The sequence below is a fragment of the Sander vitreus genome, chromosome 1 (genome assembly GCF_031162955.1).
Source record: "Sander vitreus isolate 19-12246 chromosome 1, sanVit1, whole genome shotgun sequence".
NCBI lineage: Eukaryota > Metazoa > Chordata > Actinopteri > Perciformes > Percidae > Sander > Sander vitreus.
The window spans coordinates 35,955,944-35,973,702 of record NC_135855.1 but is presented as its reverse complement, the minus strand read 5'-3'; the positions used below and the strand labels follow the sequence as shown (position 1 = coordinate 35,973,702).

Sequence of the window (17,759 nt, the reverse complement as noted above, 5' to 3'; positions counted from 1 at the left end):
GTATGTGTCAATTCACAGCCATAACGTTTTTTTATTTCGCAAAGGCACACAAAGGCAGACATTGTTTTATTTTTATGCTACTGACTTAGACTTTGACCTTAAAACCAAATGAGTTTTAATGCAAAGGTGCCTTTCCCAAATTCCAAACAGTAAATCCAGGCGTTGGCAAATGATGTGTGCCTGTATTTAATATCAGATTATCTGGTCTTTACATCTAATGCTGACATGATGGAGTTTCTCTCCTCATTACAGCCACCAACAGCCTTCACAGTGTTCCACTGCCCTCTCTGGTTTAAAGTTTCCAGTCTGTACATTGAGGCGAAGACTTAACTGCATGAGCTGCACAGCAAATGTCTGTATGACAAGATAAAATTCGGGAAATATAGATTTCGTAGCAAATAATTGAACAAAAGATAAATATAATGGATACAAGCACGTCCAAGTGAAAATTTACCATTTTCCTAATGTCTTAAAATCTTCTGCGTACTTGTGCGAGATGTTTTACCGGCCATGGAAATTATCGTACCTTCTTCTAAAAACACGCAATGTTCTTATCATTGATTTCAGAAGAGCCACTGCTTCTAATAACCTTGTAGCTATACTGCAAATTACTTTGCTGTTACACTATCTTCCCCTTGGATCTCGATTCTCATTTGCATTCCTTTAAATGGAAATTGGGCAGATATTAAAGCATGCACAATGTACACTCACCGAGCGTTGACACACCAAAATCTATTACTCGGATATGCGTGTTATGTTTATGCTAATTTGGTAGCACCTGACCATATAGACTAGTATAGAAGAGGCATGTTGACGAAGAGGCGCCTTCAGTATTCAGTGAAGCATGAAAATACTGCCAGAAACACACACATTCATACATGCACACCCGTCTCCTTTATCTTGCCTTGGCCCTCCTGGGACTGGAATGTTGATGATCTGCAGTAATTGAGGAAGACGTACTATATGTTGAATGCAGTAGGAGAGAGGAGGTACTAGAGGGTGGAGGAAAGTGTAAACTGCTGATGCAGATTTTGTAGCCAAACTGCTTTTTCTAGAGTTGACACTGCCTTTGACTTTACACAGATGCTAAAAGGTTGGAGTTTTCTTTATAAACTCTACACGGATAACTCTAGTAATTATTCCTGCAACGTTTTCCTGTCTTTAGTTGAGTGGGAAAAACTGCTTGCTGTGCTACAATTTACAGCTGAAATTCTACACATAAGTAACAGCTGTAAAAGTGTATTTGCAATTTTTTCTTTGTGTGTGTGTATTGGTGCATATGTAGATGTGGATGTGAGTTTGTGTGGTAGTCCACTCAGGGGAATGTATATTATATGCTAATTTTGTTAATGTGTATAAGCTGCTCCAGCCCATTCTCATTAGGTTTTCATTAGTGTATTTTATGGAAATGCACAGTGACTATACTGCAGAGCATCCTCTGCACCAGCCTGGCTGGCTGACAGTAAAGCTGAGCTGCTTCCTCGTACTAACACCTCGGCCCGTGTATGTCACTGAGCACATAGACAGACAGATCGATAGGAGGAAATGGTATAAACAAAAAAAGTTAGTCTGGTGTTGAGATTTAATCTTGGTTTTCTTAACACAAATGAATAAAGATAAGGTGAAGTGAGATAAAAGAGAAAGATAGGCAGCAGAAGTTTTTTTCTTTTTTCTTGGTGCAGTTTTCACCTGAAGGAAAAAAACACACACTTTTAAACCAGGCGGTATTAACCCTTTAAGGAATACTTCAATAATTTGTAAATTTTTTTAAATTGACAGATGTAAGGGTTGTTATCAATTTCATCTGTGTGCGTTCAATGCAGAGGTACTCATGACCTGTTTAGCCTAGAGAATAAACTGGAAGCAGGAGGAAACAGCCAGCGTAGCTTGCCTTCCAACAATGTGTGCATTTGAAATGTATTCAAATATGAAATATTGTGTTTTAATGAGTGGTTAGTTTGCACATTGGAGCCATTCACCAACCAAAACCAGTTGGGTCCAGTGACGGCACACAGCATCTCAGACGTTCTGTACTCGTGGAGATGTCCACCATTTTAGCTCGATGGAGTTTTTTTGCCTCTAACGGCACCTTCCAGGCAGCCAACCTTAACCCTAAACATAACCATTGCCCCGCTGCCTGGAAGGAGACGTTGGGGACAAAAAACACCAAAGACCACCATTTTATACCTCTGAAACAGCAGGCTCTTTTGTATTAGTGATTAGTTTGTTAGCTAACGCATCACAAATAAGAACGTTTTGAATTGATATGCTTGAAGGTGTAATTTTTGAACTTTTGCTAGCTAGTGATCCCTGCTTCCATTCTTTGTGCTAAGCTAACCTAAACATGTTGCTAACTCAGTTTTGAAAACTGCTTCACTTAACCTCATCTGACTTTCAGTAAGATAGCAAATGAGCAAAGTTCCTAAAATGTCGGCGTATTCTTTTAGGACTCAATGCATCATTAAATGATATGGATATTGTTTGTGGTGTTTACTCTCAGGTTATTTGGCACCTCGTCTATGCCTGCAAGCAAAACTTTTCAAGCAAATTGGACATTAAAATTCATGTTGTTGTCCCTCGTGTAGTAAATTTGTCTGGTGGTGGGTCTTCTTACTCTCTTCTTATTCACTCTCGGCATTTAAAGCATTCTGCAAATTGAGCTAATGTGGGTGCTACATCTGAGTCCAAACTGTGGAATACAGTTAACTTAAATCACAAACTTTACCGGTCAGGCATAGATAAAACGTAAAGGGATGACTCATCTTCGCACTGTCCTGCAGCATTTTGCTAACTGTGTAGTAATGGTAGGAATTATTTTAAAACTTGAACTTTTAATCAAAACGCTGAGACACTGTTGGACTGAGTCGGATGAAACTGTGAGGGATGTTGAATATGAGCGCTGTGTTCTCGTAATTAAAATATCAGCACTGACTGGCCTGAAGGATGCCTGTGTATCATTAAAAGTCCAACTTTGCTACACCTTCCGTGTTATACCATACAGCAGGTGTGACTGAAACATTGACATCTAGCTGTCTGTGCACTGATCGTCTACACTGTTACAGCCCAAAACTGCTACATCATTGAGTCTTAATTTAACCTTTAGTGATGACACATAGCACAGGGTTACGGGCATCGTAGTGACAAGACATCAGACTCAGTCGGACAGAAACTTCATCACTTTTGCTTTAGTTCCAGCCCTCCTCACATCCTATTCTAATGGCACAGAAGTTGATCTATGTTTCTGTGTTTTTTTGGTAATTAACATTGCAGAAGTATAAATTAGCGGGATGTGGTACTGTACATGCTGCTGGGAGGATATGGAAGGCAGTGGGCGGGGGTAATCCTGGAGCATTGTTGATGATAAAAGTAAGGTGTGACTCTGCTTTCGGGCATCTCTCTCATATCCTCTTCCCTTCAAGAGAAGCAGCGTCGCGTGAAATTGGGATCTAAATTACGAGGCCGGTGTTCTCTGTGTGAGGGTTTTTTAAAAAAACGACGAGCTCGGCTGCTAAGGACACTGACTGGACCACAACAGTCAGCAGCAGACAATTCGAGGGCCTGACTTTAGGTCAAGACCAGTCCATTGTCGATAAACTGAGAGAATGTTTCCCTTTATCGCCTCGCCGAGGATGAGCCGGTTGTATCAGCTTCATCGCTGTCACCATTATCAGCTCAGGCCCATGACAGAGATGGGGACGATTTTGGAATTAGTTCTTAATCAGGGCTGTTTCCCCTGTTTGTCTGCTGCTTTCTCTGCTCTTCTTTCTCCAATAAAAGGTTGTCTTTATTTGAATAATAGGCCTCTTATCTCAGAGAATTACTATTCTGCAGGCCACTGCATCTCCTCCGCCTCATGTCCTCGCATTATCTTTTGTCCTGGCCCTCACCTCTCCTTGTCCCTCTTTCCCCCCACTGAAGAGAAAGTAGAGATATTGGAATCTTAAACATAACTCAGGCCATTTTGTTTTCTCATTTTGTAGTTTACACTTCAAATTTCATCAATTGTGTCACCGTAGAGCTGCTTACACCTTGCTTGGACGGGTCCAGTGTTGCAATATAGTGGTAGTGAGCAATTTTCCAAATATTAAACTTCCCAGAAATTAAAGCTCTTTGTTATCATGTTGATTGCTTGCTCTGTAATGAGACATTTTGGATAAAAAGGTGTACATTTTACTTTATTCAGTACTTCTATTGGCCCTGATAAAGGCCAGTGTATTAACAAAACATTCTCACTTCTATTATTGTTCCACAATGCTCAAACCAGTTATTAAATGCTTATTAAAATCTAGCATATAGTCTTAAGGCCATGTTAGTCTTTGTTAAACTTTTGCTCATTACTTTGGTGTATTATAACTTGGGCTTTATTTCCATAGCTGAGGCCATTGGGTCCATAGGTTATAAATATAAATTGTACTTACAAAGTATTGCCAAGATCTTGAAATGTGACGGCATTACGAGCTGTAAATCCAACACGGCTACAAACCGTAGCAGTCAGAGGATCTGGCAGGTTGTAAACAAGACAACAGGTAAATCAAACTTAACTGGAAGAGAAAACGAAGGAATTTTAAAATGGTAACCCAAACTGTCCATTGTAAACATCCAGCACAGCTTAAAGACCAACTTCCTGGATCAACTTTGACCAGCTATACATGGTGTAATGGTGTAGTTATGCATTTTTCCTGTGCACTGGGGGATTATTAACAACATTATCGTTGTACTCCGAATAAAGTGGTTTAGATAATCTTGCTAAACTGTCAGCTTGTTTACAACCCGTGTGATGATTTGACTGCTGTATTTGTTTCCCCTTTTGGACCTAATTTTAGAGATGTTGCCATGTTCTGAGATGTTTGGTGGGTACGTTATTATAACCGATCGAACCAATGTTTCTGAGCTATGATAATAGAATCCAGCTTGTGATAATATTTTATGTATATATTTTCCCATGAGCCCTTACTTTTCCACCCTCGTGGACCTGTAAATCTTTACAAATTACAGAATAACGAACATTGTCAGGTCATGGGTAAACTGATGATCAAACACGAATGTGATTTATTCCAGAATGATTGTCGGTATCAGATAGCCCATCAGAACTGCACCAGAAATCCATATCAAGGCACGTAAGGCTTCATAGATCTACAGTTAACATGCGGACAAATTTATCATTGTGATGGAAAACCATAGGAACCAAATATCTAGGGGTTTTACTTTCAACATTCTTTTCCTTGTGCTCTTGTTTTGATCGTAAAACACAGATCTGCAAGCATTGATGGGTGTTTTTGTTCCTGAAGGAGCCAGTCAGTGTGTTCCTCAGTGCTTTGAAATGACTGATATGGGCCATCAGTTACAGTAAAATGTGCATGTAGTGATTTTGCTTCACCTCCTTGTCCCAGATGGACGTATGCCCTCCCATATGTTTGAAACCGCCCAAATGTGGTGCACATAAATACCATAGCGAAAGGGCCAGCGTTGCACCTTGGGCTTATCCGATTGGTTGATCGGCTGGTTGTAGGGGTAGGAGGTTGAAAAAGCCATTTGTCAGCAGTACCTGCCACTCAGGTCGAAGCCAACAAGATGTGGACAAAACTCAATTTCAGCATTAATGGAATAATACCACGGTTAATGTGCCGTCTACTGGAGCAGAACAGGAGGTCAATTCAGTGTCAAACCTCTGGATGTTGAGTGGAAGACCACGTGGGCACATCACTCAATTCACAATCATGGCTAATGCAGATTTCCACTACAGTGATCTTGAATTAAAAAATAATTGACTTGTCCAGAGGTTTTGTAGTCTTCTCCTTGCACTCGTTTATTACCTGCCTTGAGTTGCCAAAGATACCAGATAATGCTGTATGAACAGCTGCTTTTCTCAGTAGACTTGTTCCAGAAGATACCTGGGATATAATGTGTATTTCCTCTCTTTCCAGGGTTACTTCTTGCTGTTTGAGTCCATGTTGGACTCTGTCCTGTATGCCAGAGACCTCTACCTGGCTGACGGTGGCTCAGGTAGGTCCCATATACTCTTCGCCACAAAATGAAGGTAGCACAAAGAATTGTGACATATGCCACGTAAAAACAAAACTGCACAGAAAAATATTTTTCTTAGGCATTGTCATGTAATTTTTCCATAATGTAGTTTGGGAATTAATGCAAACACTGCCTCCCAGGCTGTTTCTGTGTTCTGCACATACAGTATTTGAAAATCAACCCAAGTGGCATGGGGAAGTGGAAGGAGTGTCAGGGGGGCGTCGCTCTGCTTTGTTAACAATACAGTGACACAGACAGCCAAACCCATTCCACCATATGGGTGATGTGAACATTCTTTGTACAGTCGATCGGACTACCTTGGGTGCACTTCAATACCCTCTTGTGCTGACCTGAATCAAAGGCTCAGTGCGGCAAGTTAACAAAATATCATGTGGACCAGCATCATAGCCAATACAGACTAATAAACACACATTTCACATGGCTTGCAGTAGCTGAATTCAAATTAAAAAGCTACCGTACTGTCTGTGCCAACACTAAAAAGCTGTGAAAAGACTAAACTAAGGTGTACTACAGCATCTCCACTGCCTGCTGCTGTTTAATTATCAGCTGAAATAGATTCCACGTCAGACCTGCCGCCTCATGTTCCTCCTGCACTCCATTAAAGTGAGCTTCCCTGTCCTCCTCCACTCTGTAACAAGCAGCAGGCTGGCACAACCAAATGGAGCATAACCCTTGGAAATCTTTGGTATGATCACATTTTTGGCAGGTCAGCTTTTCAGCAGCGGTTACATTTCCAAAGTAGGAAAGTTGTCTAACTCTAGTTTCAAACCCCAAAAATGGCATTAATGTTTTTTCTCTGCAAATCTTACAGCATTTATAATATTGATAGAATTCTCTACATAAAGTGTATATGATTTGTTTTATTACTTAGTAAAGGCGCTTTCCCGTGCCTTTGAATAGTTGAGATGATGCTGCGCAGTGTGAAACTAAGGTTAGATTTACTCAAAATGTCATCTGTCAGCAGGGAGAAACTGCTCATGCCAGCCCCTGTAGTTATTACAACTAACACGTTGGGATGATTGAATTGGTTTTCCTGTATTTCCCACTGGGTGTGTCAAATTGTACACATGTCAACACAAGCAGCAAAACATTGCAGTACTATCCAAGTAGGTTCATTAAATGCACTTAAGAAAAGCCCAAAACATGAGGGAGAATGGAAGCTTTTATTCTGAAACATAAAATTGTATTTTTTAAATGAATGTCTGTGACTTGGGTCTTTTTTATTTTTTTTATTTTTTTTTTTAGAAAACTTGAACATGGAAATGTCTCAGCATTTTAATCAGAGCAATACTCAGAGGTGGGGTAACAAACAGCTGAGGGGGAGGCTCACCTCAACTCGACACACGGCTGTTTTAAAGACAACATGTCTCCCGTATGGCTGGCCTGAAGGATGTGCACAGAGGAGAGACTTGCGGACAGCAGTTGAGTTTGGGCACTGTCCTTGCACTTTTTGCCTCACTAGCGGCTTGGCTTAATCCTGGTGATCTCGGTTTGACCTCATATGCTGCTTGAAATTCTATTGTGAGCCTTTTCGACAATCCAAATTACATTTTGGGATGTACAGTAACTCTAATTTGCACAAATCCGAACAAAAAAGACAAAACCAAAGACGAGCAAAATGTATAACACGCATATTTTTAAATGTGATTTTAAACAATTGTAGTCAAAATAATAAGACAAAACTATTTTCTTAAGGTGTGTGTGTGTGTGTGTGTGTGATCCCATCCCTGCCACTGACCCTGATCCCTTCCAATTTAGTGGCTCCTTGGGACACGAGGGAGAGGTCACACACATACACAGATTGACAGCCAGAATGACCCCACCTATAGAGACAGATCTGTTAGCGAGGGAGATTGGACAGGCGAAGGTGCGACCAGAAAAAGGCAGAAAGTGACAGGTCAGAGGACACCGTATGGTTTGTCATGAGCCTTTAACCCTGAGATCCCAGAATGTGCTGCTCTCTCCGGATCTACTGCCACTCAAAACCAGGAACAATCGACTTCAGCCGGTGGGGCTGCTTTGATATGGGTACATTAAATCAAATGGGACAGTTTTTTAAGCTCTACAGCCTAAAACACTCCCTGCATATTCCCCGTACAAATGATACATCCCTCCAGGATGGCTTGTTTTTGTTTATATTATGTTACACCCTGTCTAAAGAGAATATTGCACTTTCGTTGGCCAGTTTCTGGAGTAACATTGATGAGCACTTTACTTACAAAATTATATTATTTCAACTGGAGGACGTTCAGCAAATGGCTGGAAAAACGGTTTCAATAAATCATGTCTCATTCATGTCAATGACGATAAATGTCATAATATCTATTTTTGTAATACAACAGTGTGCACCATCTCTTTTCTCATGTTAGCTCACTTCTGACTAGTTAACAATTCTGGACTTCCTGACTGGACTGTGAGCTGATTGGTTGGATTCCTGGTTTCTTGTCGTTGGTTGCTACAGCTGTTCTCAGTGAAATTATATAAAAATGGAGACAATTCTTGTCATAAAAACCATATATTTAGGTCAGAAAGTAATTTCACTAATTTGATAAATTAAGTTTATTTCCCATACCTAATTCAGCGTGCATGGTGCCAGGGGTTAGTAACCTGTGTCAGTGCTACGAGTCAAGCCTCCTTCATGTTGTTGTTGTTGTTGTTTTTCTTTAGAAGTAAACATGTCCAAGACAGTATTTGTGTTCAAATCAAGGGGGTAAGCCTCTCCCCAGAACGCGTAGCTCCTATGGCGCCATTTTGATGCTACCAAGCCATCACCTCCCGTTAGCATTCCATTGACTGCCATTCATTTTGGTCGCATAGTAGAGGAATTACCGTACAGTACAGGAGAAGCTTGCAGGCAGTTTGGACTTACATTAGCTGTTTAAGTTTAATTACTAATGTGAACTAGCATTTTAGTTAGCAATAATTAGCCTGTGTCCATGTTATCTCCTTACATATACCTACGCTCTCCATCTCTGCAAGTTTGGGAATGACTGAGATTTCTCTTGGCACAGCTACCAGAAGACTTCCAACTTTCAGACAGGTTGCTTACGTCACATTTACATCTTCTCGCTCAGTTGGAGGCTGCGCAGTAACGCTCGGCGCTCACCGGAAAAGTGCTTCTAATATCCTTCACTGGTCTCCGTCCAGAGCAACGGGATCTGTTGGTCCAGTTTATATACTGTCTATGGTTCAAATCTGCGAAGTAAATATTCCTGAATTTCAGTACAGCCAGACTGCACTTAATGCCACAACCAAGACCTTTTTTAATGTACTGAATGTTGATCCTAATACAGTTATTGTGTCACATTAGATTTATCAACTTTTATTCTTTAGTTTATTTCCAGGTGTGTGTGTGTGTGTGCGTGCGTGCGTGCGCACATGGCCAGCACTGCTGCTGTATGTGTGTTTAAGCTACATTAGAAGAGAGCTACAGCGGCTCCCTCATTCTCCCCACTACATTAACCTCCCCTTCATCCTTAAATGTGTCCCTGCATGCCTGGCACAGCACAGCATCCAGGGAAAAGGGATCTGTTTTGTCCCATGCCCCCCTGCAACACCGTCTTTCCCTCTCTCACAGCTGACCAATGGGGGAGATGGAGGGAACAAGAGTAGGGCGGGGGGGCATGACAAACGGGCTGTGAGCAGCGAGTCGAGAAGGACGCAGATGTCAAAGCCATGAATCTGGGGACGCCAGTGTACCCCAACCCCCCCCCCACCCACCTTCTTCCTCTTCGTCTTTCTCTCTCTCCAACCACAGCACCCCCTCCATTGCCTATTCATCTCTCTGTCTCTATTTCTTTTTCAGTGTGTCTCTCAGATGGGCCTGTCACGATTCTGCCCAATCAGCAGCTCTCCCCCCTCTTCTCACCTGGCCCTCGTAATTACTCACTCGGTTCAGTAATCAGAGTAAAATGAAGTGACAAATCTGCCGTTTGCGTGTGTATGCGTGTGTAAATATGCGTGTGCACTGTCATTAGGTACGGTGACACTCACAGGGTCACAAGCAGGCTTCAGCTAATAATGAGAGGCCAGGAGTTGCCCATCACTATACTGTCACCATCGATTCACACACTATATGGTCCGATGTGTCGAAGGTTATGTGAGACATGAACACACATGCCAGGTAAAGTAAATAACGTGCTCATTGGAAGGCTTATATTTTTTAAAACAATAAAAACTGTGGCAGTAAAAAGATTTGAAAGGTTGGGCCAGCTTGGTTTCACAGCAGTTACAATGGATCCAAATTTTCTGGATTATTCTTTGTATCTTCTATCCCTCCTTCCCCGTTTCTTTTTCCTGTAAAACACCTACTAACTTTTGTTTTTAAAAAGTGCCGTAAAAATGAAGTTTATTAACCCTGTTTTGAAGGCGGAAAAGGTATCAAAACGTCCACAGAAACTTCTCAAACCACTCTTGCATCATAATCCGTTTTTCTGCTATCCATAATAAGATATTTAACCCACTCATTTTGCCAAAATATGGATAACTATATTTAAAATATAGATAGACTGATTTCAACAGGTCAAGCTCACGGTAATATCTGTGCTGCCTTTGAGATGGAGCTGATCAGCTTGTTTGCTCTAGCTAGACATAGCATCTGGTAAGCTAACAAATGGAGTTTAGGTGTTCCTCCAGCAGGAATATGGAGTCCAACTAAGCACCTACTGTATTCCAATGACAGATGTCTGTTAAAGTCCCTACTGATATGTTGCTGACTGCTATTGCTTTATGCTTATTGGCTGGTATGTTATTTGAGTAAAGTGAATGCTGCTTCTAAGAGTTATTGCTGCTGCTTTCTATTGCTACTGCTAACTGCTTACAGTTTATGTGCTATTGTTGCTGCGAACAGTTTGTCATGGCTGTCTGCTCTAGCTAACTTTCTTACTATTTCTATTGCTGCTGCTATATACTTTCTGTAGCTTTATGCTCATACTGCGTGTGTATATATATATATATATATATATATAATACGCAGTTTAGCGTGACGTTAAGCAATGTAGTCAAATGAACAAAAGTAGCTTGTGTTTTCAATTATTTAATTTACTTACTTACTGTATTTCCTCACTGTGACGTAGCGTCGTCCGATGCACTCCGGCAGCACTACACCTATGTTTGAATTGCTTATAAAAGCAGTACTTGCTGTATCTGCTGTTGCTGCTGCTACTAATGCTTTTCTGTTGCTATCTGCTTAAAGCCACAGCTAACACCTTGCCAACTCTATCTGCTATTGCTACAGTTTACAGCTGCTACCCAGATTAATGATTTTCAACCATCTGATGTATTGTCTTTGTTGGCTATATTCAGCCTGTTCACATTGGACAGGTTGGCTTGCTCAATGAATTCTCTCAGTAGAAGTTATCATAATGCCACGGTCAGGTACATTCACCGTAACAATACACTGTGCAGATTTGTCTTTCTGGTTCTCCTGTTATGAACATCTCTAATTGGTACATTTTCTTACATTACCAGTAGTGGCAGGAAGTTGTATGTTAAAATATTCCCATGAGCGTATTCTAAACTCTGCTTTAGGCCCTAGGCCTCTGTGTTGGCTAATGTTTCTTCACAGTAGGGATACCAATGGCTTCAAGCTTCTCAGCTCTGGCTTAATCACTAAGCATATTAACCATACAAAAAAATCTGTTCAAATGTGAAAATACAATAGAAGGACATTAAGGCTCATGTTTAATGCTCATTTAAGACATGGATAATGTTCATTCAATAGACACTGTTATGTAATATGAGGAGTGACCATAATCGCTGGCTATGCTCAGTCTTCAAAGCTTTGGAAAAGGAAACAAGAAAACAGTTCCCCAATGACTGACTGACATCTTTTAAGAAAAATAGTTTTTCTGAGGCTAAATCCAAAGCTTGTTTGACCAAAATACAACCAGGGTCATTTTCAGCATCAGTCATTCTCTCAGGTGATAGAGACACTGTCAACTGTGATACCATCTGTTCTGGCCACTGGCACAAACTTCAAAATAAAACGTGTTTTCACAACAACTTAGAATCTATTCCCCCCACTAGACTGTTAAAGGCCAATCACATAATTTTTGTTTGTTTTTTCTCTCTCTCATTGTTTACCACAAAGCATAGTTATCAGTGTATTTAAGAGAGGGCACTCAATCAAGTGCAGGCAGAGTAACAATATTATTGATGCTGTGCAACTTTCATTAGCCTGTCTACCTAAAGTAATGAAGGGGATAATGGACAAAAGGATGTTGGTTGTTGCTCTTGTCTTTGTGTTTGCTTGAAGAAGAAAAGTAGGCGGCCATTTTTTATCTCCTCTCTTGTAATGTAATTTGTGCAGCACAGAAAGTTGACTCATTCAATTTGGAGTGCCAGTGAAGTGGCTCAAAATGCAATTTAAGCTCTCTTTTAGGCTCATGGTATCAAAGAGACCTGCCCGCCATGACCATCCCATTAAAAATGCACTAAAGAGTTCTCTGTGATCACAGCCTCAGGGGCCAATGGAAGCATTGACATGCATATCTGTTGATCAAATGTGTTGCATATGTGAATGCAACCAGTCCATCTCTGAGATTTGACCCACTTTTTTTTTGTTTGCGTCATACACTATCAGGTAAACATACCTTTGTGTACATTTGCACATGGTCTGGGGATGTTTTCATGCAATTATATTTCAGATAATACCGTGCCTCCAACTTTGTAGCTACAGTCTGGGGTGTCCCTTCTCCTGTTTCAACATGACAAGATCACTGTGCACAAAGCCAGGTCCATTTAAGAAAAGGTTTTCCCAATTTTGTGTGGAAAACCCTTTGTGGCCTGCACAGAGCCCTGGCCTCAACCCCATCCACCACTTTTGGGATTAACCAGAATACCAACCTAACTGCTTGACTTCGCTGATGCTCTTGTGGTTGAACGGGAGCAAAGCCCTGCAGTCAGGTTCCAAAATCTTGTTGCAAGCCTGTTCTTCAGAATGCAGGCTGTTATATTATGTAAGCATAGTAGTGCTTCTAGGACAGTACGATTTTGAAAATCCACATATGGTAATATTTGAGTGTCAGCTGAGAGAGAAAGGAGGAACGTCACACACCAGTGTTGGAGAGGTGGTGACCACAATGAAAGTTCAGACGTGAGGGAAGATAGTTGCACACTTGTAGCCATGATGCAAATTAATGTACCAAAACCATTTGGATGTTCACATTTTATCCATCGAGTGAAACATATAAAGTATTAAAGTAGGACAAAATGGTCATCAGGCCATGTTTTGTGCATGTGATGGATACAGTCATTACAGCAGCATCATGAAATTGATGTGAAGCTCCACACCCACAAGGTCTTTAGGAGTTCTCTGATTAAATTTGTTGAATGGTTTTCAAGCCATTACATTTGTTGATATTAAGAACGTCTCAGCAATGAGAGTAGAAGTTTATAGGGACAGGATCTGTCCACCCTTTCCTTTAAGATTAATATTAATGATCTTTAGTTTAGATGAAAAATAAGTCCCTGAAGGGATTCACTCATCACTGACCAGGCAATCGTACAATAGTTGAGCCCACTAAAACTGCATCATGAGATGCAATGACCTCCAAATTATGGACTTTGCTTGGTGCTCTTGTTTCTTTTGGATATGTAGTGCATTGTTATGAGGTTTAAGAAACAGTAAGCTTCAATTTAAGTGCATTGTCAATAGGGCTGCAACTAACTATTATTTTTTAATGTTGATTCATCGGTCATTCATTTTCTCGATTAATCGATTAGATGTTTGGTCTATAAAATGTTTACCATAGCCCAAGATGACGCCCTTAAATGTCTTGTCTTGTCCACAACTCAAATATATTCAGTTTATGGTCATAGAGGAGTGAAAAAACTAGAGACTGTTAACATTTAAGAAACTGGAATCTAATATTTTTTACACTTTTTTTTCATAAGAAATGATTCAAACCGATTAATCGATGATCAAAATAGTTGCCAATTATTTTAATAGTTAAAGCGCCCATCTCATGCTCATTTTCAGGTTCATAATTGTATTTTGAGGTTGTACCAGAATAGGGTTTACATGGTTTTATTTTTAAAAAAACACCATATTTTTTGTTGTACTGCACATTGCTGCAGCTCCTCTTTTCACCCTGAGTGTTGAGCTCTCTGTTTTAGCTACAGAGTGAGGCATCACACTTCTATCCCATCTTTGTTGGGAGTCGCACATGTTGCAGTAGCTAGGTACTGCGCAGTAGCTTGATACTGGGCTACTAGCTAGAAGCTAACGCTGCTAGCGGTTAGCCACCTTGTTCTCAATGGCAAAACACTGCTACAACACACACAAGTTCACCCTAATCTACAAAAGAAATTGTATAGAACTACTTACATGTCCCTCGTCTGCAGGTATTCAACGCAAAGTTGGAAGTGCGCCCTTGTTTAGAAGAAGTCTCCCATCTAATCCTGCCTTGTACTGACCGAAGTTGGAGAAACAGCTAGCTGATGTGGTATTAGCTAAAGCACACACCAAATGTTTCGGCCAATGACGTAGACGGCCCTGTCGATTTTGACCAGCTCACCCGGAGACTGAAGGCAGGATACATTCAGAAACCCGTATCTCAGTCAAAACAGCATGGATGGGTTTTTTTTTCCAAGTTTGTATCCATGTGGAAGCACCAGAGACACTAAAATAACACACCAAATCCCAGAAAGTGTTTTTTTTTCATAATATGGGCACTTTAACAACAAATCGTTTAATCGATTAATCTTTGCAGCTGTAATTGTCAGTACACCTTGGTAATAACACCGTTTATGTAACAGATGGTTAAAAGACTATGAATAAAAAATTAGCAGTGATTAGTGCAGACAGACTCAGATGCAGAACTAAATAAATGAACTTTCCACTGCTCAGAAAACTGCCTGCACAACTATAGGAACGAATAACAGAGAAACTACAAAGCAACACAGGCAGGGACTGATCTTTAGTGACAAAATGTTCAAGCCAAGAGAGTCCAGCTGCTCCCAGGTCTGAACCCAGGAAGCTTCTCTGCCGGTTTTGCGAGGTACTTTTTTAATCGTTGGTTGCCGGCGTTCTTTCTTTGGCTGTGGGCTGGCTGACATCGCTAACAGCATTGCCATCGCTCTCTCTCTCTCTCTCTCTCTCTCTCTCTCTCTCTCTGTGTCTTCCTCCACATCCCCATTTTCTCTAGTTTCTGGTTCCTCTTGACGAGGGCGTTTAATGGCGAAATGAAGCAATTTTATCACATATCTAAATGAAACACAGTTATGACTGAAAAACCGTTATGTCAGTGACATGAGCAACCTGAAGTCACCCAGATTGTTGCAGTGCAGATAAGGTTTTGATGGAAATAGCTTAACCTTGGGACCTAAATGTCAGAACTTGAGGCGGACTTGTGACTTGTAAAACAGTGACTACAATAATATTTGTGTACTCGTGTATGCATATTATGATCAGTCCTTGACTCCCTTTGCTCCTCTCTTTTCTCTAGTATATCCAGACCTTTGTAACATCAGCCTGGCAGCGGTCGGAGACACACAGAAGCACCAAGACCACATTGCATTCTGGGATGACGTGTATGGCTTCAACATGGCGTGCATGAAGAAGGCAGTGGTGCCTGAGGCTATGGTGGAAGTGGTGAAAACAGAAACACTCATCTCTGAACCTACAGTCATACAGGTAAACATGTCTATAGCACTACATACATATATGTATAGGTACTGCAACATTCAACCGACAGTGTAGTGGCTTTGGAGGTCCAATAGTAATACTGGTATTTGAAACTGCAAGTAGCTAATATATTTGACCAATATTCAGCATTTCTAAAATGACAATTGGATACAATAGAGTGACTTGTCTATGATTTGACATGTTACTGGTTGTTTTGGCTGGATATAATGTGGATTTTTTGAAAGTAGCAGATGGAAAACGCCATATTTCTAATGGTTATTTCACCATTGGAAATTTTTAGGGCCATTTTAGTACAGTGAACTCATTGTCATGTTCAAGAAACCAATTTGAAATGATTTGAGCTTTGTGATATGGTGCATTATCCTACTGGAAGTAGCCATCAGAGGATGGGTACATGGTTGTCATAAAGGGATGGACATGGTCAGAAACAATGCTCAGGTAGGCTGTGGCATTTAAATTATGCCCAATTGGTACTAAGGGGCCTAAAGTGTGCCAAGGAAACATCCCCCACACCATTACACCACCAGCCTGCCCAGTGGTAACAAGGCATGACGGATCCATGTTCTCATTCTGTTTACGCCAAATTCTGACTCTACCATCTGAATGTCTCAACAGAAATCGAGACTCATCAGACCAGGCAACATTTTTCCAGTCTTCAACTGTCCAATTTTGGTGAGCTCGTGCAAATTGTAGCCTCATTTTCCTATTTTTAGTGGAGATGAGTGGTACCCGGTGGGGTCTTCTGCTGGTGTAGCCGTCCGCCTCAAGGTTGTGCGTGTTGTGGCTTCACAAATGCTTTGCTGCATACCTCGATTGTAACGAGTGGTTATTTGAGTAAAAGTTGATCTTCTATCAGCTTGAATCAGTCGGCCCATTCTCCTCTGACTTCTAGCATCAACAAGGCATTTTCGCCCACAGGACTGCCACATACTGGATGTTTTTCCTTTTTCAGACCATTCTTTGTAAACCCTAGACATGGTTGTGCGTGAAAATCCCAGTAACTGAGCAGATTGTGAAATACTTAGACCAGCCCGTCTGGCACCAACAACCATGCCAAGCTCAAAGTTGCTTAGATCACCTTTCTTTCCCATTCTGACATTCAGTTTGGAGTTCAGGAGATTGTCTTGACCAGGACCACACCCCTAAATGCATTGAAGCAGCTGCCATGTGATTGGTTGATTAGATAATTGCATTAACAAGAAATTTAACAGGTGTTCCTAATAATCCTTTACGTGAGTGTTTTCTGTATTTATATGAATAAGAACACATATGCAACTTACTTGCATAACCTAATACTGTAAGTTGGCTTGTGATATACTGTTTAATGTTCCATCTTCAGGTATCTTAAAGTGATTAAAATCAAACCTGAAAAGGCTAAATCACTCTTCTTTTGAACTGCTTACTATTAATAAACATTAATAAGCACTTGTTGCACAGAGATGACAGATAGGGAGCCAGATCCAGCCCTCAGGATGTTTCTGCTATGCTTAGATGACATCAACCATTATGATAAACAAAATAAAAAACAAGCATCAAATGTTTCTGCCAGAGGTTGCCCCGAGACTCAACCTTCAGCGCCAACTCTTCAGGTTTTTTTTCTGTAGCAGTGATCAGAGTGGATCCTCAATTTTGTCACCTGTGGATGACACCAACTACCCAACATCTGATATCTAACACCTGTATCAGCTGGGTATTGGCAAACCAATATGTGAGTCTGATCCTAATGTACAAGGATCTTGGAACCTTCAAGTAGGAGAAATAGAGTTTGTGGGACCCAAGCTGTTAGGCTTTAGACAGTGAATGAGAGCAGGAGTTGGCTGTGGAGAGAGAGATAGGGGCCCTGAAGGTGTGTGTGGTGCGTGGTGATGCTATAGCACTGGGTGATTGATCTGTCTAATCCTTGTTTAAGTTCCTCTTAAGGAAACTTCATTACTCTCAGCCCCCTGTAGATTGAGTGGTTTTCCCTGATGGGAGAACACACACACAACACAGAGATAAAACCAAACACACACACGTAGTCCAACATATAAGAGCAGAGATACCTTTCTGTGTAGGAATGCTCTTC

General features: G+C 40.9%; 1 protein-coding gene across 2 annotated transcripts in view; it reads left to right on the top strand.

The window, feature by feature from the left end:
* Positions 1-17,759, top strand: part of prmt3 (protein arginine methyltransferase 3) — a 63,163-nt gene that overhangs the window by 22,565 nt on the left and 22,839 nt on the right. For both annotated transcript variants that reach the window (XM_078253754.1, XM_078253765.1), the window contains exons 11-12: positions 5,925-6,003; positions 15,495-15,682. In XM_078253754.1, the coding sequence (XP_078109880.1) occupies positions 5,925-6,003; positions 15,495-15,682 (267 nt within the window). The remainder of the gene's footprint in view (positions 1-5,924; positions 6,004-15,494; positions 15,683-17,759) is intronic.